This window comes from Anas platyrhynchos, chromosome 1, assembly GCF_047663525.1.
Source record: "Anas platyrhynchos isolate ZD024472 breed Pekin duck chromosome 1, IASCAAS_PekinDuck_T2T, whole genome shotgun sequence".
Classification (NCBI taxonomy): domain Eukaryota; kingdom Metazoa; phylum Chordata; class Aves; order Anseriformes; family Anatidae; genus Anas; species Anas platyrhynchos.
The window spans coordinates 62,477,656-62,500,867 of NC_092587.1; the positions used below are offsets into that span (position 1 = coordinate 62,477,656).

The window sequence follows — 23,212 nt, forward strand, 5'->3', positions numbered from 1 at the left end:
AATATGCTCTAATTAAAGAAAAGGCTGCAGCATGTTAACTGCACAATAGCATCACAACAGCATACCAGGCACTACTTTTTATTATTTGAAAGATTAAAAGTATATTTAAAATTATGGGTGCAATAAAGAACAGTGATAAAGCGGGTGATAAACATGTGGCTGTGAGTCCCTTAAACACTTGGCAGCAGCACAGCTGTGAGGTGCTCCAGCTGCTCAGCAGAGAACACTTTTCCTCCCCAAAGTCAGCGGCGCACAGCCCGCTGTCAGGCTCCCCAAGCACTCCCATCTCCCTGCCAAGTAATTAACAACCATCATCTACGAGACACAGAAAAACAAGCAGCTCCCTGGGAATGGCTCATTGCACCAAAACAGAAATATAAAGAACCCAAAGCTGGACACTTCACAAGAATTCGAGTGCTTCCTGCTTTTGACCTGGTTGGGGGAAGAAAAAAAAAAAGTAATAAAAAAGTAAGAATAGCCAGAAAAAGCTTGCTTTAAGTACATTTAGGGCCTTCCTTTAAGAGGGACCTTCCTTTTTCTGTCTCCTCAAAGCCTACCAGAATTATGCCAGCTTTTATGTGGCGCCTTGCCTATAAAGAGCGATAGAGGGAGAGATCACCATTTCATGCAAACTCATCAGTTTCTAATCATCCTTACGGAAGGAAGTACATGTTGCCTGGAATCCAAATGGGGAATAAAGCTTTAGCCTTACATTGCCAAAAATTACCACTGTTTGTGCTGCTGTTCACAGAGCTCGCTTCAGCTCAACAGACCTGCCATCAGCATAATCACCTCTTGAACATCAAAACAGGTTGCAACAGCTTTACGTTTTATGCTATGAACTGGCCAAGAGATACAAACTGAGAACAATTGTAATGTTTATTTCTCTCTCCTCTCTTTTCCAGAATCCCATTTAAAACATATTTTAAAAAACAACTACTATATGATGAATTTGAAATGTCATGTCTTAAAACTTAATTCAGAGAATTAAAATGTTTTTTTCTTGCAGACTCAGATGAATATTTACCATTCTGTTCAAAAAGCTTAATAGTCATATGATTGTTTAAATAACTTCCTTATCTTCAAATGAGAAAATGGATAGAAAATGCTTTTAATAAGTCATATAAAGTAAAAATACATTAAACCCACCAACACTTCCTAAAGAGAAATGATTTTAAAACAACGTGAGTTTTATCCAGCACACTTGAAGGATGTACAACCTTTCACTTTGCAAACATTCTGAAAATGAAAATGCTTATGGCCTCAGGACAGACTAAAAAAAGCTGCTCAAAACCAAAAATAAAACTACAGAGACTAAGACAACCCCCACAGAGAAGGGTTAGTTTTATCCCCTTCCTTTCCTCACCATCCTTGGAGTTCCCATCACTTACTCCTTACCAACACTAATACCTTTTGTATTTATTGCCAGGCCAACGTAACCCCACAATAAAACAATATGCTGCTTGTATCACACTAGTTTTCTGCTGTGTGAGCAAGCTGAAATGGCTTGGGGATGAGACCTAAAGCCTGGGAAAGGCCCAGTGAGGGCCTGGGCAGCCCCCTAGCAGCACCCACCCATTCGGTCACGTGGGCTGCTCGTCCAGCTCCAGCACAACCCTGAGGACTCCTGTGCAGCATTCATTGTTTTCCTTAAAGCCTCACTTTTTGGCATCAGAACAGTATCAAATTACTCATTAACAAAAAAAAAAAAAAAAAAAAAAAAAAAAAAAAAAGCTGACAGCTTGTATGTCAGGAATGAAAGTCTTCCAAAACAGAGAGCAAACAAAAATCTATGACATTAATCAAAACAAACCAACCAAACAAAAAAACATTTGTTTAAGCCTAAACATTTCATTTCTTTTATAACCTGAAGTTTGGCAATACTCCAATCCCTCTCCACCTTATATGACCCCACCCAGTTGTTGCTTCCCTCCTTTATTTTTTTCATTTTTCTCCTTCCCTGCAAGCGACAGGTCATTTCTTGCATGGGCATCTTCACAAGCAAGAGCAGTCACAGTGTGTTAAATATTTCACAACAACATAAAGCAAAGATTGTGTTTGATAACTACTAACTCCTCTTCCTGTCAATTACTGCCTGTCATACTGCAAGGAAACACAGACTCTGAGTTTCCATATCCTTCAAGGAACTTAATCCTTTTGTATCATAGCAATCGTAAACCTGGGGCAGGGGGGAAACATGGGGAAAATGAGCGTGCCATGACTAATTTCTATTTTTAGAAAAGACTCAAACTCACTAGGTTTACAAGCACTGATGTAAACCACCAGCCCCTTTCACTGTTTATATAGCACCTAGCACTGAAAAGACCAGAAGACTCTGGGGCCTGCAGCCACAGTGCAAAGCGTAGTGATGGAGCTAATGAAGAACACCCAGTTCTCTGGTGACTTCTATGGGTCACAGTATCATTGAACCTTTCAAAACGACATTGCTTCAAGTGAGGTTTTCAGTGATGTTTTCACCCTATAGTGAATAGTAAAAATAAGAATAAAGCTGTAAAGTTCTTCTCTTCAAAAACGTCAAAGCTCCAGAAGAGATGCACTGTACACATTTCCTGTACTTGTTAAAGGCCTTCAATACTTAGAACAATTGCTTTTGTCAGGTAACTGGATGCTCTCCCTCAATTGCATGTTTAACACTGCAGTTGCAGTGACTAAACTGATGTGAGAATTTACATCCCTACAGAGGCACTGTCCCTTCAAGTCCCAGTGCCCCAGCAAGTGACAGCAGAAGCAGTAGCTCCATGTGTCTTTTAGGTGCTATTTAGGATTTCAAGAGATATTTGCCCTCTCCATTTCGAACCTGCACTGACTGGAACAACTTGGTGTCACCATTTTTATGCATACCGTCTATGCACGTGGGTCTCCTGATACCAGCCTGGGAAGGTCATGCTACATGATCCCTACATGCTCTTCCATAGGCTGCTCTTCGCTCTGCTCACCCTTCAAGCCAGGTACTTGCAAGACAGTCCACAGCTGCTTTCATACAACTTCTAACTGGAGCCTGAGCAAAGAGACACTGCCTGAAAAACACCGCAACACTATGACAGTATTCTTTATGTCACCCTAAGGCACATATAAATGCATTTGCACTTCCGATATCCGATCTCTCAGAATCAGAGATCACAGCTTCACCAGTGTATTCTATATTCAGATGACCCCTGTTATACGTAAGTATACTGTAAGCCAAACTAAAATAGCCAAAAACATGCCAAAGGCCAAAAGCGAAGATTACTTGTAATACCAAAAATAGTATTTACGGCACCACACTGAGCTTCCTGGAAATCTATGGGGGTTTGTGTTATGTTTATAGGAAAACAGTAAGCATTACAGATCCTAGAAAACAGCAAGAAAAGAGCAAGACTGGTGGGGGAAAAAAAAAAAGTTTCCTACTATCCCATGTAGATTTTTCTCAGTATACGGAATGATGACACAAAGTGGGAGGAAAGTTATAATGCCCATTCTGTTGGGTGATTACCAAAATCTAAAGGGAGAAGGGCAACTTCAAACCTGATAATAAGACAGATAAGGAGACAATATAAAGATTTTAAAACAAGCGTTCTTTGTACCTATGAAAAATCAGATGCCCACAAACACTGAGGTCAGGAGCCTGGGACATTAATGACATCTACTCCAAGCTTCTCTAGCAACTCTCTCAAGCTCATCCATGCAATCATTCCCTCCCTCTATGCACCCTCAGAGGGCTTTCCAGAGGAAAACCAGCACGCTGAACCCAGACCTCCCACAGATCTATTCTACCTATATCTCTGTGCAGAACTGAATTAAAAATGTTCAGAAGTTAGGGCTAAATATAACCCATTTTAATTCAACTTACCCTAAGCTGAACTTCTGTCAGAACTGCAAAATTTACTCAAGTAAAGCAGCAACTTCAACAGTATTAAAAATTGTTAGAAACATATTTTCAATGAAAAAAGTCCAGACCATTCATTGCATGGTGTAATACAAGATGACATTCTTTTATTCTGGAAGCTAATCCTGTACTTTAAAAGTATCAGAAGTGCAAGTTAAATGGATTATTGCAAGATCACACAACAAAAGCTAAGCACATTGAAAGCATACACCTATTTCCTAAAACAATGCAGGAGAGAGTGCTTTGAGCCAGTGCTGATTTACAGAAGTGCACTATAGAAACCTCGCAGCTATGAACGGAACTCAATGAACCTGACAAATGAGCCAGAAGTAGAAATAAATATCACAAAACTGATTTGCTTTAGAAAGTCTCAAGCTGGTGAAAGCAGCAGCAGAACAAGCCAAAAGTAACACAGTTCCCTGTGTGGCAGATTTACTGGGCAAACAGCTCAAGCAACTGCAATCTCATTTACTCAGAATAAAAGCAAAAAGACACCACCACATTCCAGCTGTATTGCCTCACACAGCAGCTGGATTTTAATGTGTTTACTTGCTTCAAGGCACCCCCCAAAAAAGTTTAACTCGTTGTGCCTCTGGACACAAAAACCACCCCCAAGCCTTGCAGAGATTAAGGCTTAACAGAAGCATCCCGTTCAGTCTTACCTGGTTCAGAAGACATTTTTATTTTTTTTAAATATATTCCAGTACCACTGCACGAGGAATTGCTTTCACAGTGGTAATAACCCTGTGGCACGCTGACATATATCCTATTTACATGACCTATAAACTGCCAGAAAGGACTTCTTGCCAGATGTACAGTATATGCCGACAGTTTACATGCTGGGTCTTTCAATTACACTGCGCTCCTCCTCTGGCCAGCCAGTTTCAAGAGGAAAAACGTAAGCATGCAAGCCAGTCAGCTTAGAGAAAGAAGTGAAGGCTGCTACTCACTATTAAAGAGGAAAAACAAAGAAATCAGCTTATGTAACTACACAGTGCTGGAGAAGGGAGGAGGAAGAGGAGGAGGGACGACCATAAATTGTTTTGTCTAATGCCCCAGCTGCTATGAAAGTTCCGTCACTACAAACTGCGTTGCTCTTTGAAAATAAAGCACTATCAAGGTTAAAGGACAAATTAGAGCATTTCTGTGGTCAGGACTTCGCTCTCCCTTTACGCTACACAATGCTCGTTTCTAGAATTTTTTTTTTCACTGTATAATGTGCATACTTCATTCTAGGAATAAGTTTATAAACACAGCACACAATACTGGAGCAGTGGACAAAGAAGTCTACACTAAAGCTAATATTTTCATGACAATTCCTATTTGGAACAGATTAAGACTCCCTGGAATTATTTAAAATCAATTTTTAAATGGCATAAACTAGCTATCATGCCCAAGGGCAGAACAGAAAGCGATTACAGTGAATTCTGTATTGTGAAATGCAAATTTTCAAAAAGTGAAAGGACCAACAGAAAAGAGAAGTTACTGAAAATGGCATTTTTTTTTTTTTTTTTTTTTTTTGCTCACATGTGAGCACTCCGATCACGTGGTCCCTGGCTGGCATGCATTTATACCAGCAGGAGAAAGAAACCAGGATTTAAATCCAGCCCTGTCAATTTGGATAATATGAGTCCGGATACAGCAGCCAGCTCTTCATTCGCTGCAGCTGAGGTCATCTTCAGCCAGGGCTCCAAACCACATCTCCCTGCAGTCCCTTCCACCAAGGTCCACTCCTAATCCTCACACTCAAGGCTACGCACAAGCATGCTGCAGCAGAGCTGCTCTGAAGGACAAGTACCAAGGGTTACAGGCAATACATTTGCAAAACAATCCATTGTTATGAATATCTGTTTTTTCACTGAGGAGACAGCTCTCTTGACGAGGGCTAAAGTTAATTATTTCCTTTCTAGTACAGATGTCAAACTTTTTGTTGTTGTTGTTGTGTTTTGTTGTTTGTTTTTTTTTTCCAAAACCTGTAAGAGCAACTATTTATTTCAAAATTTTGGTTTTATTTTTCTTCTTAAGCTGAGGAGACGCAAGTTCAGCGCACCTGGATCTGAACAAAATCCATTTTTAGCACTTTAACCCAGACTTTCGTGTGTTGTTTGTTTTTGGCATGTTATTTTTGAACCGCTAAAATGGCAATTTGCCATCTTTGATACTCCTAGCCAGTAATTCCAGTCTCCTTAAAGAAATCTCATTCACCCAGGTCATCAATACACCATGAAAACAAAAAGTAACTGTGTAAATGATTAAGTTTATAAAAGGCTGGACTAAGAGACCAGACTGAGAATTCCAATGAACACGTTACATTTCTGTTCTGAAGCTCATCTCCCAGAATTTGAAGACTGCCTCCTAACTTGGGCCTTCCAGATGAAGCAAGCCTACAACAGAACACCATCTCTCTCCAGAAAAGGCTTTGCAAAGAAGATGCAGTTTCTTGGGTATTCCATATTTTAAACAAACCATTTTCCACACCAGACTGTTTTGTCCACCTGCCAGTGAGACTTGTTCCATCTTCCTTCAGCTTGATGAACGCTTCCGAACCCAGGGAAAACACTGATGATGCACATAGGTGGCAGATTTTAAATTCAGATGGGAAAAGCAATGGGTTCAGGTAAGCAGTTACAGAAATATGAGATACTGCCTGCCATAAGGGAAGAGAAGACGAGGGGTCAGACCAGGGTAAGCATAGGGCGGTGGCAGGGAAAATTAAAACAAGCTGCCAAGTCTTCCTTTTCGGGTAAGCACATATCCCTGCTATTTCTGACTCTGCAGCATGAGACTAGTGGGAGGGAGGCTATTTGAGCTCCCAGATTCTGCTCTCCTCCATCCCTGAGGTGCCAGCAGGAGGCACAGAGCACACACCAGATCCCAGCCCTGACTAGGGCTGGTCCACCCTCTACCCATCAGATGACTCCACTGCTTGCAATAGCTCATGGAGAGCAACTTCAGATCCTGATTTGCTCAGTGAAAAAATAATAATAAAAAAAATTCACAAACTTGAAGGACATTGTGAAATTTCATTTCCAGAACAGCAACATTAAAACAGGTATAAAGTCTCCGAAGTCTAACTTCAAAACACGTTTAAATCCTCCCTTAAAAAAAAAAAATAAAAGAGAAGATTAATTGTTTTATCTCTGTTTGATTAGCTAGCAGATAAGGGGATTTGTGGGAGATTAAAACAGATACAATGGGGACATCTCATTAATCTATTCCCCTGGTTTCACATGAGTTTTATACCCAGCTTTCCTTACTATAAGAACAGAAACAGTGCAAAGTACAACCTACACCCAAATGTCATATTATCAAATATTAGTTGCAATCCCATTGACAAGATGCACAACTATATCTGACTGGTCATTAGATCATGTCCCTGAACTTCAAAGAAAAGTTAACTGAATAATAAATTTAATTTTATTAAATTTTTCTAAATGCAGAAAAAGGGGCATGGAGAACAGCTAGTTAAATAAAGTGTTCTCATTAGCGGGTAATTAAAATCATACCACTGTGTAGCTGCTGTCATTTAAGATTAATAAAATAATTATTCAAACTAAAACCAGCATAGTTTTGGTCCACAGATATGCACAGTAGAGTAGTTTAACTTTACAAAACTGAGTTATCTCAACTCAAAAGTATTGTCTCATCATATGACTTCATGACGCCAGTACTAGAGTTTTTAAATGACTTATAATAAATACAGGAGGTTTACTCTGAGTTTCCACCTCCAAGCACTCTGCAAACTAAACTTCACAAGCTTTCTTAGCATTTTCCCCATCTTGCAGGTAAGAGAACTCAAATCATTTGCCTCTCTTGACTATTCCTAATTTGATGAAGCTACTGTTGAGAACGAAGTCACATTATTGTGAGCACTCAGGAAGTCCGAAAAGTTGAACCAAGTATTAAAGGGCGACACGGACACATTCCACACTTTCACACACCCCCGAGAACAAATCAGCTCATGTGACAGTGAATCACAGCCCTACGTTCAGCCTCTCTGCTTTCAGCTGCCTTCTCTCTGCAGGCTCACTTCAGGCACAGAGTGTTTGAAAAGTTTTGTTGAGAATACTGCATCAGGATATGGGATGCAGTTTCTGCAAGCCAGTCATGGAGAAAAAGTGATTTTTCTTCCACCTAAAGGATCAGTAGCCTCAGATCCCTTCTAGCACAGAACAGGGCACAAACAGTTTGAATTCCAACACATCAGTGAGCTCTGTTGAAAGCACCCCCTCCTTTTTGTTTTTCCTTCTTCTTCTTCCTGTGACAGACCTTTAAACGTATCAGTTAATCCAAAAGAGACTTAAAACCACATCAAACAAACAGGCACATTTCACAGGGTTCCTATAAGGTAGATACAGCTGTCTCACACTGTTACTTACCTCTCACCCTTTTCCTTTCCACCCGAGTACTTCAAAAGGACAGTAACTTGGTCCTAGTCAAAACTGAAGGCATGCTTTGTCCCTAAGCCAAAGCAGTTTCCAAGGTCCTGCTAGAAAAGTCTGCATCGTACTGCTTGGCTCCCAGCTGTTCTTAGGGTAATGGGATTAGCTAGCAAGGCACCACACACCCTTGCTCCAGAGAACCCACTCTCCTTCAGCCATTGCACATGCTGCTTTTAATTCTTGATTCTTGGGATAACCTAAAATAAGCCATGTGCAAGATCCCAACACAGTCCTGCCACTTGTGCTTTGTTGTTTCATTAGGCTGTAGGGGGGGACATGGTGTTGGCTTCCTGCCTTTGATCACCATGTGGCTGTTTGACTTTTATTCTGTTGCCAACTACCAGGAGCTGCACATGAGGAAAACCACCACAAGGATGTTCAGCAGTTTCTCCTCTCTGCCAAGGAAGGGAGATGACGCCCACAAGGATGTGGTTAACGATACAGCTGCATTTCAATTTAGTGGTTCTAGTACATGAACCACTTTGCAACTATAGGCAATTTTATCCTTTATCAAAACATCCAGCCCACAATCAGGCAATGCAACCCATCAGGAAAATCCCCGCAGGCAAAACAAAGAGTTTTCCTTCAGGTTAGCAAACTGAACTGGTGTTTTCTACAACCTGACCAGCTGCAAGAGGTGTGTGGTGGAAGCCACGGCATGGCACGGCACAGCAGGCAGGAACATACCCACCCTTCTCCAAGCCAGGCTGTCCCCTCAACTCAGCTCTGACATCCTACCCAGGGGCAGCAATGGGCTGCCCAGGACTGCAAAGGTTAATGATGACCAAGTGCAGTAGCTGTGAAGAGTTGACAAGGGCCCTTGAATGGATACACGAAGGATGAAATTCATGCATGATTGCCCAATAACCTCAAGAGAAGCAAGGCGAGGTGATCAGCATGCAGCCCAAGAGTACAGTCACATCAAGCCAGTGGCTGATGACGGAAAACGCTGCTCTTCCTATCCTTACAGGGCCTTGTCTGGCAGTGAAGCAAGCCAGTTCAGCTCACTAATCTGCCAGAAACATACTCATTTTCTCTGGGATTGGTCTGTTAACTTTGCAGGCTTAGATGGCCCGTGGGGTCAGATAAGCATGAGTGTCAACAGAAGGAAAAAGGGTGAGAGAGGACAGTAAGCAAACCTAGTTATTGGAGGTCTCATTAAGCCGCATCCATTAAGCTTCACCACGTAGGCGTGTGAGGAAGAAAAAATGGTGCAGCTCAATACATGCATGTCCCCATTGAAAAATAAGATGGGGAACAAACTAGATTCAGCAAGTGACCTACAAAAACAAGCAACCACCAGGAAGAGAAGGGACAAGTCCAAAGAAGTGAGCTGGGTGGGAAGGGAGTCTAAAAATGGATATTTTGGACTGCCATAACGAAGAATAACAATAGTACATTAAAGAGATGGGTAACTAGCCTCACCAGGTGAGAAGTATTCTGCAAGATCCGGAATCTGCAGCCCACACAGAAACAAGTTTATTCAACGGACTCTCCCTCCCAGTTCTGACATCAAAAACTACTCCACCCGTCCCTCCTCCAGCTCTCCTGGTTCACATGCAAAGATCTGGGTTTAACACAAGCAATACCAAGGCAGGTATGATGAGCAGTTATTGTGCCACAATTAGAAAACAACTAGTAGTATTTTTCCATCTCCCCCCCCCTCCCCTCCCCTCCAGCTCAGCTGTAACGTGCCCCAAAGGGAAAGCCAGTGGCTGCACAAAAGCCCAAAGGACTTGTAATATCAGTTCTTAAGGGAAAAGCCTGCTTTTTTGTCCTACATTTGTACAGCATTTGTTACGATAGAATCTTGGTGTCTGTAATTTAGTCCAAGCATAAAAGCAATACAAAGCCCTCCAAACAAATAATTAAATGGTTGGAGTTCTACAAAAATCTAAGAATTATACTGAAGATGAGTGCCACATCGCTTCCATCTACTCTATTAGTGCTTACAAAAGGGATGCATTTGTTATGGCAACTCTATGTTTTACAATAAACATATAAAGCTACGTTTCTGTAACTTATGCTATTCCCATATTTACCAAAAATCCAGGAATTTGTGGTTCATCCTTCCAAGTAATCCTGTCTTGCAAAAATCAGCAATTGTTAAATAAGTTTTGTTTTTAAATCTGAGTAGACAAAGGCTTTGCTTATCAACTGGGTTTGATTCTCCTGTTTTAAGAAATGGCTTTACAGTTCACTATTTTTACATACTTCTTTTTACAAAATTGGGAGAAAAGCTTCCTGTTACAATTTAGGGACAAGGAAATTACTATTTACAGCACCATCCTTTCTGTTATACTAATACACAGTAAATAAACACCAAGCAAAGCCCCCCAGCTCACCCTTTTCTTACATTGTCTTCGCTGCTTTCTCCTCCTCTTGCCTTCCCCCTGGAGAGGGCAGATTCTCCAGGCCCCTGCCTGCACCGCAGCTGCTGCCTCTTCCCCAGTGGCCCCGCTACCTCTCGTAGGGACAGTCCCAGTTGCCACCACGCTCTGCTGGCAGCCAGGCAGGAGGACCAAGCTAACAAAGGCTGGTGATGCAAGGCCAGCAGAGCAGCCCTCATGCCTCACCAGGTGGGAACCACATGCTAGTTGCTATCAAAGAAGCCCACACACTTCTTTAAGGACGGATGGGGAAAAGGGAAGTGGGGAGAGGAGTAAAAGCTTGCAACCTACCCTAATAGCATCGTGCCACCCATCGTTCTTCACCTTCACAGATTTATTTTTTTTTTATTGCTCATTTAACAACTATGCAAAACAGCTGAAGGACACAGACTCTCATTTTCCAGTTAATTTAGCTTTTGGTCATACATTACACATTCACCAAAAAACATCCCTATCCTCTCTCCCTTCCCCCCCCCCCCCCCAAAAAAAAAAAAAAAAAAAGACAAAACAAAACACAATTCAAACCAGAAAGAGCAGCACACAGACTTCTCTTTAAATTTAGCAGTTAGTGAAAGGCTGCATCCTCAGCTTAAAAATTATCCTGCCATGTTAGAAATCCAGGCAGTAGAAAGACTCACAAGTGGAGCTGGTCAGCATGCAGTGACAGTGATTTAGCTTTCATATAAACATATTTAAATAATAAAAAAAAAGGTTGGGCAGCGTCAGGTACTAAGTATAAAAGTATTAATTATTCTTGCTTTGAGTTAATGAAAAACAGCATGACAAGTTCACAAAAAACACCAGAGTGGAATACATCAGTACATTTTCAGAGCAGATAAGGGCATACGAACAACAAATGATGGCAAGAAAAAAAGATGATAATAACAAGAAATCATTCAGTCAAATATTGCACGTCTGAAAAGAACCAGTAGCAAATGTTTGGGTAACCGACATCAGAAGGCAGCTAGCACACAATGATTTTTCCCTCAGTCCCCATGGCTTCCAGCATCAGATGTCTAGGAGTCAGCAGATGTGTTTGTGCAACTGTGTTTTACAGCTGCTGACAGGCATATTCACCGCAAATTTATTTAGTCTCTTCCTGAGTCCCATTTGTATTTCTTGAATGGAATATGCAACAGTACAGGCATTTTTAACCTGTTCTACCTCAACTCTGACTTCATGCTTCCTGGAGAAGAGAAGCTGGATGGCACAATAGTGTTGCCCTTTCCCTTTCACCCTTCTCCATCATCCCCATCCCATTCTAAAAAGTATTAGGGTAACTTCTCCAGAACACAAACAGCTTTAGTCTCTTGACTTTGTCATATTTAGACCAGCCTAACCTAGTACCTACAGGATAGTCAGCAAACTGGGACCTTCTTTACAGTCTATTTAGCTCCTGCCATAAATATATATTGCTGCTTTTTTTTTCCAGTCCATCTGGCCTTACTTCAAGTGTCCAAAGCAAAATGATCATAAGGGATTCCCCAAACCAACTTACTTCAGAAAAGGAGGTAATGGTACAGACAGTGGTGACAAGTGACAGAATTTCAGTTTTGGTACCATAAAGGTGTAAGATCAGCGACAGTCATGACTCTTCATTTTCCATAGCAAAGTTATGCAGCTAGTTAAACACACACTTCAGAGACCACATCAGCACTAATGAAACTATAATTTTCTTTAAAGTATTACTATCCACACCCCAGACCTCATCAGCCAGCTGGTAATAGCTTTTCATCATTTATTTTAACACAAAAGCAATCAATAAGCTTTTCCTCACAGTTCTTTTACTGCTGTCTATGAACTCGAGAAAAACTAGAGTCAGAAAAGATGCCAGTTATAAAACATACACCGTACAATGTCATCGTTGCCTTTCTTATGGAAAGGGATTCTAAAATTCCAACCAATTTTGAGATAAACATGGATTAAAGCGGTTTCAGTGACCTACAAAGAAAATCTTCATACATCAAACCATGATCAATAGACTCCAGCATCAAAGAACTGTAAGTAGATCACATTGGATTGAGCAGATTTTCCTTCCTATAATGACTGTGCCCTGTGCATTGTTTTACCCTGAAAACATCTAATGTGAAATTGCAGTATGTATCACACTTGTTATCTCTGTGGATCATTCACATACGCTGAGGATGTTACACAGAATGCACATGTGTACAAACACACACACAAAAAACAAACAAACAAACAAATAAACTCAGCTACCAGCTGAAGTTTTATTCCTGTACTAAACAGCAAGCAAAAGAACATTTTACAATTTTCAGAAATTTTCAACAGTAGAAACATTTTGGAGTATTCTCAGTCATACCAGACCATCATCAACAATAAGACAAGTCTGGAAAATTTAAGTAAACTGTTTAGAAAGACCACATTTTATAATACTTATAATTTATAGACACACTTGCCCCCCAAAAAATTAGAAATGAAAGCAGCAACCATCCTCTTATGGCAGCAGCAATGCCATAGCATTTAGAATAAATAGTAAAATAAGGAAAAAATGTCTAAAATGAGGAAAAAATGGTGTTTTGTCTACAGTGTCCTGGATGAGTTTTTTCCAAGTAATATGTACCAAAAATAACTTAAAACTAGCAGAGCTGTGCAGCACTGGTTACTTCACTGCGTGCAAACAGTGCTCACATGGCTACCTCTGAATATTTCATCATACTGGGATGTGTTGTATTTTGAGTTTTAGATAAAGCTCTAAGTCCAGCAGTAAGCCTTCCAGTTTATTTTGGCTTATAGCAGCTATCTTTAAGAGTTTGCTTTTAGCAGCTTCCACAGTTAAAACTGACTCACACGCAGAAATCTTGACAAGCCAAAAGGACAAAAAAAATTGTGAGTTGCATTACAGTGGGTGTCCAAGTCATAACAGCAAAATAAGGCTCCAAGCAATTGCATGAACAAGAGCTACTGAAGAGAATCAACATCAAAATTAGTCATGGAAGCTGACTTGGCACATAGAGCTGCCAGAAAACTATTAAAGCTGTAAAGAAAAGTGGCATGGGATCTTTAAAAAAAAAAAAAAAAAAAAAAAAAAGGTACTCATCAAAAGGGTTCATAGTTTATGTATTTTGGCAAGCTTAATAACAGCTGTACAATACTCAACCATGCTGTAAATAATAAAGTAAAAATGGCATCAAAATATTTCTTCTAAATGATACATCTCAGTCTCAGTGTACCTACTGCAAGCATGATATGGGAAGCCTTCATAAACTATTCTGAATTGCAGAAAGCACACTTCATGCCTGCACTCATTTCCTTTAGCATCAATGATCTCCTTAAGAAAAAGATGACAAAAACATTAACCCACATAGGAAGCGGGGCAGGAATGTGGCGGCACAAAAGCAGTGCCGGGACAGAGGAAGAGACACGAGCCAGGAAAGTTCCAATTGAGGAGTTCAGGTCCTGCCCTGCAGGAATAGCTCAGTACAGAATCAACTTGTTCCTTGAAGCGGTAACACAAGCCCTGGAGCTAATCTTCCCTCCACCACTCCAACAGCAGCTGTGATCAACAGCACCCAGTGCCGCCCATGGCACTAACTCAGTGCCTGCAAAACAAAGTCCCCCAGCTATGGAAAAAAAATGGAATTCAGGACTTCTGAAACCTCAATACTGACTTTAGGCAGAGGTCATGAGCTGAGAAGGCTCACACCATACAGCCCACACACAAAAGCATCCCTCTCAGTGACTAAGGGATAGACCACCATCACCACATCACTTCCAGTTCTGAGCTCCACTTTCCCAAATGTACTTAAGTATTTGCTCTGCTCAGATGTTCATCACAAAGTAAGCAATTCTCATGTTTCTACCAGACTAAGTCATATTTTTGTACTTTAGAGCAACTGGATGCGCTGAACACCTTGGGAAAAAACGCCCCTTCAAGACATTTGTTTGCTGGTTTGTGGTCATTTACCCCCACCCTGTTCTCCTCCTAACTGCCAAGTCTGAGCAGCGATTACCTGGAAGGAATGTTTTCTGAAGTCATTTGCAGAACAGCTCCTAGCCTTCAGAGTCTTCAGTGAGACACTGCAAAGGACAGGACAAATGTACGTCTTTACTAAGTGCAAGACCCCAGAATGGTCTAATAATAATAATAATAATAATAATAATAATAAACTGCTCCAATTCACAGGTGCGTCATTACTCCGCACCTTGCCAGCCTCTCACATCCAGCCATGCATAAAGAAGAGCCTCACTGCACCGGTTTAGTATGGAGATCTGCTTTAGAACCGATTCAACAAATTTCATGTTTTCTAAAATCTGGCACAACAACTTCTAGTATCATCAAAAAAGCGTTAATGCCTGCATTTTGTCTTCACCCATACAAAGCATAAAAGATGCAAGGCCCTGCAAACAGACCAAGAGCAGCAGTGCTGTGTCAGCAGGTTTGTCCTCCCACATCCCATATCCCGAGGACTCCATTATTCCATGGGAGTTGCAAAGAGAACAGTTTGTAAACAGGCACCCAGACTTTCCAAAACACTGAGCTCTTTAAGGGGAACTGCAGGCTTTAATAGCAATGTAGTGTGAGGAGACAGTGCAGCCCCTCAGCTTTTTATTGTTTTAACACTCAGCATACAGCAGTAAATGGCAGGAAAAAAGTGAATCAAACACTGAGCATGTTTAAGAGCTCTGCAAAGTAGCAGCCTGAAGACAATGTATAAATAAAAGCAAGTCATGTCAAACAGCATTCCACAGTCATGCGTCGAAGGAAAAGCAGAAAGACTTGTCTGTTTGAAGAAAACAATTGTGATCATTTATATGCAAGCCAGCATCCTATATATTGACTCAGGATTTCACCATTCAGTGACAAGTCTCCCTGAAAGTTTGATATGTATATCTATCATAAACAAAATCATGCAAAACCCAATGTTTAATAGGTTGTATTCCTAAACACTATTTGTAGTTGGGAGTTCATTCAAAGTGCCTTTTTTTTGTGAGATGATGTACCAAAATGGAGCTTACCATCTTAAAATAATACCACTACTGAGTACAACCCATCACCACCTCTGCTGGCCCCCAAAGACAGTATTTGAGAACAAATCTCCTTCAAGCGATCATGTAGCAGATTACACTGACCTTTATTTGTTTGCATTAAGCATAAACATCAGAGCTGATTGTAATAATCCACCAAAGATTAAAAAAAAAATCTTTAAAAAATAATTAATTTCAAACAGACATTTAACAGTTCCTCTGCTACATGGAAATGGGATGCCCACTATGAAAGGCCAGATGCTCAAATGGATTAGAAGAGTGTCTAGCCTTTAAATCCTGTATCTGCAAAACAAAGCTGACCCAGTGACCTAAAGTAAAATATAATAGTAAAAAATATGTATATTCGACAGCTACACATACACCATTCAGAAAAGGAAATAAATTTAAAAAATATAAATCATTTGCTCAAGACCATTTGGACCTTTACACAGTGCTTGTCAGAAAATAGAAGAAGCAGAGCTGGGGAATGCCAAGAGCAAAGCCCCCCTGTTTATTCTTGGATAAGGTTTAGCAAAGGCAGTGGAAAAGCAAGCTTCTCAGCACACCACCAGCTAGCAATCAGGAGAAATCACCTCTGGGAGGAGTGTACAAGACATTACCTTTATGTCAATATGATCATAGCTTTCTGTTCCCACCCACAGCCACCTTACCAGAAACCAAACAGAGAACCGAAACACATCCCACACCAGCTCCAGGATAACTAGCCCTGGGGTGGTTGCCCTTCCCTCCTGACGGCTCTCAGCAAGCTTCAGCCTAGCTTCTGAAGGGTGAAAGTCTGATCTCTTCCCAAACACAAAAGCCAATCTGCCCCCTGCACTCTCTCTAACAACGCAATTACAAACGTGCAACCGGCACGTGTGAACAAGTCCACTGCAGCCCATTAAAAGCACATTTGGCATAAATCACCTGCTTCAACGGGAACAGAATGCTTAAATTCTGGAGAAGGAAGGCGTTAAAAAGAAATCTTTTAAATCACAAGGGTGAGGCAGCCTGCATTGAGAAGACTCACCCAGTTCCACCAATGTGCACAAGGAACATCTGAAAGGACTTCGGGCACATATACCAGGCTCCCACAGGCATAAGAAAAGCTCATATACACCCAACAGTGCTGAGTACTCAAAGAAATGGGGAAAAAACAACAACAACAACAAAAACCTCAGCCCCTCTCTTTCTCTCCCCCCCCCCCCCCCCTCAGCTTTTGTTAGGCACAAGGAGTTGCGAAGCCTCTTGTAGGTTAAAAATTTGCCATAGTCAACTATGTTGCAATAGTGACTTATTAACCACATTGGGAACTTTTCTCCCAGACGCCAATGCACTGACATTTTAAGTGCACAAAAGCAGAAGTCAAAATTAGGGCTGACACAGTTTTAATTAAAAGCCTCTAGCAATATCCTCCCCTGTACCAAATAAAAATGGCAGTCCTGCCAAGAGGGATGCAGCGTAAGAGCTTTATTTGAGATGGGAAAGCCCCTACAGGACTAAAAATATCTGCTGCTGTAACATTTTATCTATTTGGTGTGCAATAGGGCTCTACGGAATGAATTTCAGTGCCCCTTGTTTAACACTATAATTTGAACTGCACATAAACATTCATTGTGCATTTTGGGGGAAAAAAAATATATATATACCTTCTCCCAGAGCATAACAAACGTGTCTTTTAGGAGACACAAAAGCCTTACAAAGCATATACTTCTAATTCGTGTTCCTTTCCATGAAATCCTCCCACCAAAACAGCCCAAATATTTGCAGAGCAGCCTGAAAAACTTGTGAAAAGTCTCGGTACAATTAAGCTATATGAGAGGAAGACTCCAAAATTTTCGGTCAGTTTGCGAGTTGGAAGCAGGGGCAGAGGGTGGGAGCGAGGAGGGAAAAACCTGCTACTGCATTCTGCTTACCTTACACTGCTTCCTCCAAGCAAACTGCACGAAACACCCCAAAGGTCTATTGTACCACTGGCTCTGCTTCAGCCCCATCTCTCACCCGTCATTCCAGTATGAGAAACACAACCCTTATCGCATCCAAAGGAAAATAAAAATCACTCAGACAAAAAGCAATCAACGTGAAGAGGCATGTAAATCAAATGGATTTGGCAGCGAACAGCATTTCATAAAGACAAGAGATATGAATTGCTCCATTTGTGTCAGTTTGGCCAGTTATTGTTCTAACTTACTACTTTAATGACCCCAAATTAAACTGCTCAAACTGAAACAGAGAGACAGAAATCTTTAAAACACAGCCACCCTCCCCTCCCCGTAGCACTCTTAACAATAAGCACTATTACCATGGTACTATCGTCCCTAAATCATAAATACATCGCCCCCATTAAAAATTAACTGAACGCGTTATGAATTTAGCACTGACCTTACAAAAAGCCGCATTTACTCCTCTTGGCTAGAAACCATTAACAGTTCGGGCAAAATCCTTTTATGTGCTGCTCCAGCTCGCTCATTCAAGCCTTCCATTACCACACTCCATTGCAGATAATTGCAGCCAGCACACGCTCCCCTGCTTGTGCCGGTTCCCAACCCAGCACGGATAATCACATTCCAGCGGGGAGCGAACAGATGGCAGCCTCCATGGTAACCAGTCCTTCCCAGCTAGTGGGAGCACTGGGAGACTACCGGGGAGCGGGCAACAAGCGCTCTTTGTGCTTCAGCCTCGCAGAGCCGTCAGGAAGGGTGAGCCAGCTCGCGGCGCTCACTGGGCATGCCTAGCAGGTGCCTTGCCTTCGCGAGCAGGCACCGAGCACCTTAACAAAGCTCTCCACCAGGTTTAACCTTGACGCTGCCTGGGCCCATGCCACGCCAGGGAATAAGGGGCGTAAAGCACAGGCTAAAATGGAGGCGGGGATAGCAAGGATTTTCATGTGTTTTCAACGCACAGAAGGGTTCAAAGAAATTAGCTGGGGGCTGTTTTCCCCTTAACAAGATTATTTTCTGAAAGAAGGTTTATTTCCCCTGAGTGGGAGCCTCCTGGACCCTGCAACAGCACTCCCAGAGCATTCTACAAACTCCCAGTTTGGGTTTTAGTCACCAAGAATTGACCAATTCCTTGTTTTTGATCTCACGGCTTCTGAGGTTTATCTGCTCCTGCATCTGCCAAGGTTGATGCTGATTCAGCAGGCAGAAGCCGCTGTTTCTCTGCATCCAGGCTGCCGGCGGGGGTGTGGCTGGAAAAGCTTTATTTATTTATTTATTTATTTAGCATCAAAGCTGTACCTGAAACCACAGCTCTCACCGGACCAGATCTTGTGCCGCTACGCACTCCAGCAGTGGTGTGCACCAACTCAGCACGCAGCCCTATTCCCACACCCCTCCTCTGGGGAGGAGGAGGAAGTGGGTTTTCAAGACCAACCAGCAGCAATCCTGTCCATGAAGTGAGAACAGCTACAAAAGAAAATAAGTTTTACATGCCTACAAATTGTACAGGACCTCATCCCAAAATATTTAAGGTCCTACTCCTGGCTGTGAGAAGCACACAGTGCAGTAGCCCATGGACCCATGGACTGAACGTGCTGATATTCAACTTTCCTCTCCCTCGCTCTCGAAGCCACGCAAGGCGTATGACTAACAGTGCGTCAAAAGTCTGTGGGTAACTTTATTTAAAACTGAGCCAAATTTGGACTTTGAGTTCCTACATGCTAACTTAGGTCTGGCAAGTTACTCTTTTGAGGAAGGGAAAATGGTTTCCTTTTCTCCCTTAATGGCACCTTTGACCTTGTAGCTGGTCCTGCAAGGCAGCACTGGTTCCTACAGAAGGATGCAAACTTCTGCACCAGGACCCACCACCACAGAGAAGCTCATCTGTTCCCGTGACTCCAAGCAGAGGTCAATTTTCTTCCCCCCTTAAACTTTCAGTTTCCCTGTAAGGAAGTACGGCAGTTTTGTTTCACAAGTGCAGTTAAGTTTTTCTTACACTGATAAGAGACCCCATTATTACACAGCTAGCTCTGGAAGCCTCTCCAACAACCGTGGCCAGAGCCCCATCAGTGAGGTGCTATACCCACCCGTGAGGCCATCCCCACAGCCAAGAGGAGCCTGGCAGCCAGACAGCACCCAGCCTTGGGAAGGGACTCACACCCCTCACAAGTGACAGACAAGGAAGAAAACCCGGGTCTGCCAGCTCCCACCCCAGGGCTATCAGATCATTGTGCCTCACACCGCTCCTTCCCACCCGCTACTCCCACCTCCTCCCGGCACCACGGTGTGTGCTCCAGGCTGTGCATGTCACTTTTCATTTACTCTCACGTTGTCGAAGATGGAAGAAAAACCTCTCAACGCATTTTCTGCTCCTAAATAAGCCATTTTTACATCACCAAAAACGTCTTGATCAAGTATGGGCACCAATCCTACTCATTCACTGCCAACAAAGGTAAAATAATGTAAGGAAGGAAGCCAATTTCCTCTTTAACATTTGGCAAATGTTTTTATTATAAACTTTTCAGTGTTTAAGCATTATGAAACATATGACATTCCTTGCTTTTTCTCTTAAAAGTAAAGAACATAGCTCAAAAAAAGAGTTTTTTATATTTGTCTATTTTATGTATTTATGCATTTCTGGAACAAAAAATGTAGCAATTTCAGTTCTTGGCAAACACACTGACTTCAAAATTACTGAGGTTCCAGTTCAGTTTTAGTCTTTTTTCCTTCAGGAGAAACCTCCTGCAAAGTTTTTGTTTGTTTGTTTTTTGTTTATTTGTTTGTTTTAGATTTATGTTAATTCTGACTGCTTTAAAAAAAAAAAAAAAGTAGTTACTGAAATACAGCAAACAACTTGGGCATCGGAAAACCCATTCCAGACACTGACATAATTCCTCAAGCTGTACTTCTACAAGTACTAGATGTACTCACCACAGGAGGACTGCTAGCAGAATAAAGGGCAACAGCAGTCAATATCCAACTTTTTTTTTTTTTATCATTAAGTCTAATTTTAACAAGCTACACACAATACTAATCACAAAAAGGGGTAATAGGGTGCACTACAAATCTTGGCAGAAGCAATATGTAAATTACATGCAACAACATTAAAAAAGAATCCTCTATTGATATATTTGACAAAAATTTAAACTGCTTGAAATAGAGAGAAGAAAACAGCACATTCAAAATGCTTTTGAGGAGAGATGGAGGAGGGAAAGCAAACACCCATCTCCCTTTATTCTTTAGCCCCATTTGGGCCAGAGTTTAGTAAGAAATTGGTTAGTCAGAAGGTGTCAACGAAAAATGAGCAACATATTGACATCCTGTCTCCTGAATTTATTTCATTGAAGGGAATCCCATAAAGCGAGTGTCTTTTATAACGATGATGCCATGTACGCTTCAGCTTTTTCCAGTCCCAGATGCTATCTGATAGATGGAAACTTTAGTATTTTACTGAAGTTGACTGAGACTCAAACTGGATTTTAGAACTGTATGTTATTTAAATAGGATTTTTTTTTTGACTGCTGAAAACCTATCAATCCAAAATCAATCATATGAGTTTAGAACAACGCATGTTATTAACCTGAGAAAAATGTTAACAGGTGTTAGTCTTCATTTCCTGTGTTAAGATCTAAAGTTGTATTTATAAATCCAACCACTGCATTTGGGTAACCAACAACAGGTCTCACATGTGCATGGTTTTGAACTTTTGCCCATTTCTCATACCTGTTTTCACAGTTGTACTAAAACCACCCTGTAAGCCCTGGCAGTGTTATCAAGTGTAACTCAGTGCCCGAGATAAAACACTACAATAGACCATTGATATGCTCTGTTACAGGATCACCTGTTTCTGAAAAGAAAGATAATTTTTAACTCTTTAATGTGAACTTATTTTTATAATTAAAGTTCTAAACAGAGGGATACAGCTGTACATCTCATGAACATTTGTACCATTGGTGAAAAAAAAAAAAAAAACAGCACGCACACACAAAAAAAAAAAATTATCCAACATACCAGAATGTAACATATAACTTTAAAAGGCATAAGGTTACTTTAAATTCTCACACTTGCTTCAAAAGAGGAGGAATATCTTTTGTGAAAAAAACTAAGTGGTATAGTAAGCAGTAAGTCTGGTATATTACCATTATGAGTAATAGCTTCAACATAACATATATATATTTCTTTTAACTTGACAGCATCTGGTATTGAGGAAGTTCACTTTAAGGGAAATAGGATGTCTAACTTTTTAAGAGTATAAAAAAATTGTTTGTGTAAGCAATTGTAAGGGCCAAAATTCACAAGTTTTCTTTTTACTCATCTACAATATAAAAACTTCCAACATTCAGCATTTTTGGTGATCAACATAGAAGGGGTAAGGCTCCCACACCGGTTCTTTAAGATCCCTTTGTGCAACACTTATGCTCTTCCAGTCCTATCTCAATTGGTTCTCTTCCCAAATTGTAAACCCCTGTACTTTGCAGAAGAAAAGCAATGAATTAAACTCTGCTGACAACAAGTACTTTCTCCACAGCACCTCTACAGATATAAAGCAAATAGAGACCTCACATCTGGGTGGGCTTTTCTCCCCTTACTTCCCAAGTGCTTCAGGACCCCATGGTTTCCAGTCAGCACATGCTTCCTCAAAGTCACAAAAGCAGCAAGACTACTGAGTTTCCTCTTTTCCCACACCGTGCTCAACAGGCTTGGAGCTGCACATGTTAGAGAAGAGAGAAGAAGCAGCAACTGTTTTTGTTGTTGTCTTAAGACCACTATTTGATTAAGTGTTTTAAGTGATAAACATTTCCCTTCCAAACTGTTGCTGCTAATAAAAGCAGGATTCACAATAGAAAGACAAGCTAACTCCTTCTCACCAGTTCAATGACATGGACTGTCTCCAGTCACTGCAGCGAATCATTCTTCCAAAGGTTACGACAGCTGTTTATGTGGATGCTTATTTTTGGCAGCTATCATTAAAGGACAACAAAGAAACAAGGACAGAGCTCACACTAGGCCATCTTAGTGACCCACAAGCATTTGTAATATAAGTCTGAAAGTTACCATTCCTTCACAGCTGTCCTACAGCACAGCTTTCAACTTAGGATTTTTAAATTTTATTTTTTTTTTTTTTTTTTTTTTTTTTTTTTTTACGGAGGAAGGAAAGTCATGACTTCCACTGTTATGTCTCCAAACACCTAAGAGCAGCACCAACCCAATACACTGAAACAGTTATTCCATTAGCTGCAAGTACTTCAGTTTCCTAATACTTTAAGGCACCTCTTCCACTGAGCTGTATCAGTTGTGTCTTCAAGTTAGTAATATGTCTGTAGGGAAAGATGTTGGCTTTTTTCTATGATACATAGAATGACAACTAAAAAAATAATTTAAAAAGTCAATCAAAAAAATCCACTTGCCAACCCAAAGGTCTGAGATTAGAACAACTTCTTGGAAATTGCTAAGCACAAAGCAACAGCTACAGTTACTTTAATAAGTTTGGTTTTGTAAACAGTGATTATTTTTAATATTAGCAGTACAAAGCACTGCAAACAGAGTTTTTAAGAAGAACATACAATA

At 41.0% G+C, this 23,212-nt stretch overlaps 1 protein-coding gene across 16 annotated transcripts in view; it reads right to left on the reverse strand.

The window, feature by feature from the left end:
* The window catches only part of FGD4 (FYVE, RhoGEF and PH domain containing 4), a 110,262-nt gene that overhangs the window by 51,595 nt on the left and 35,455 nt on the right, over positions 1 to 23,212 (reverse strand). For 3 of the 16 annotated variants that reach the window (XM_072039310.1, XM_072039327.1, XM_072039335.1), the window contains one exon: positions 14,690 to 14,756. The exons of 7 other annotated variants lie outside the window; for them this stretch is intronic. Coding sequence is in view for 1 of the 9 variants with exons in the window: in XM_072039290.1 (XP_071895391.1) it covers positions 4,549 to 4,564 (16 nt within the window). In the remaining 8 variants the exon portion in view is untranslated. Of the gene's footprint in view, positions 1 to 4,548; positions 4,845 to 14,689; positions 14,757 to 16,734; positions 16,822 to 17,620; positions 17,734 to 18,086; positions 18,474 to 23,212 lie in introns of those variants that run through there. 6 more of the 16 variants (XM_072039320.1, XM_072039304.1, XM_072039340.1 and 3 more) reach the window with 6 other exon arrangements.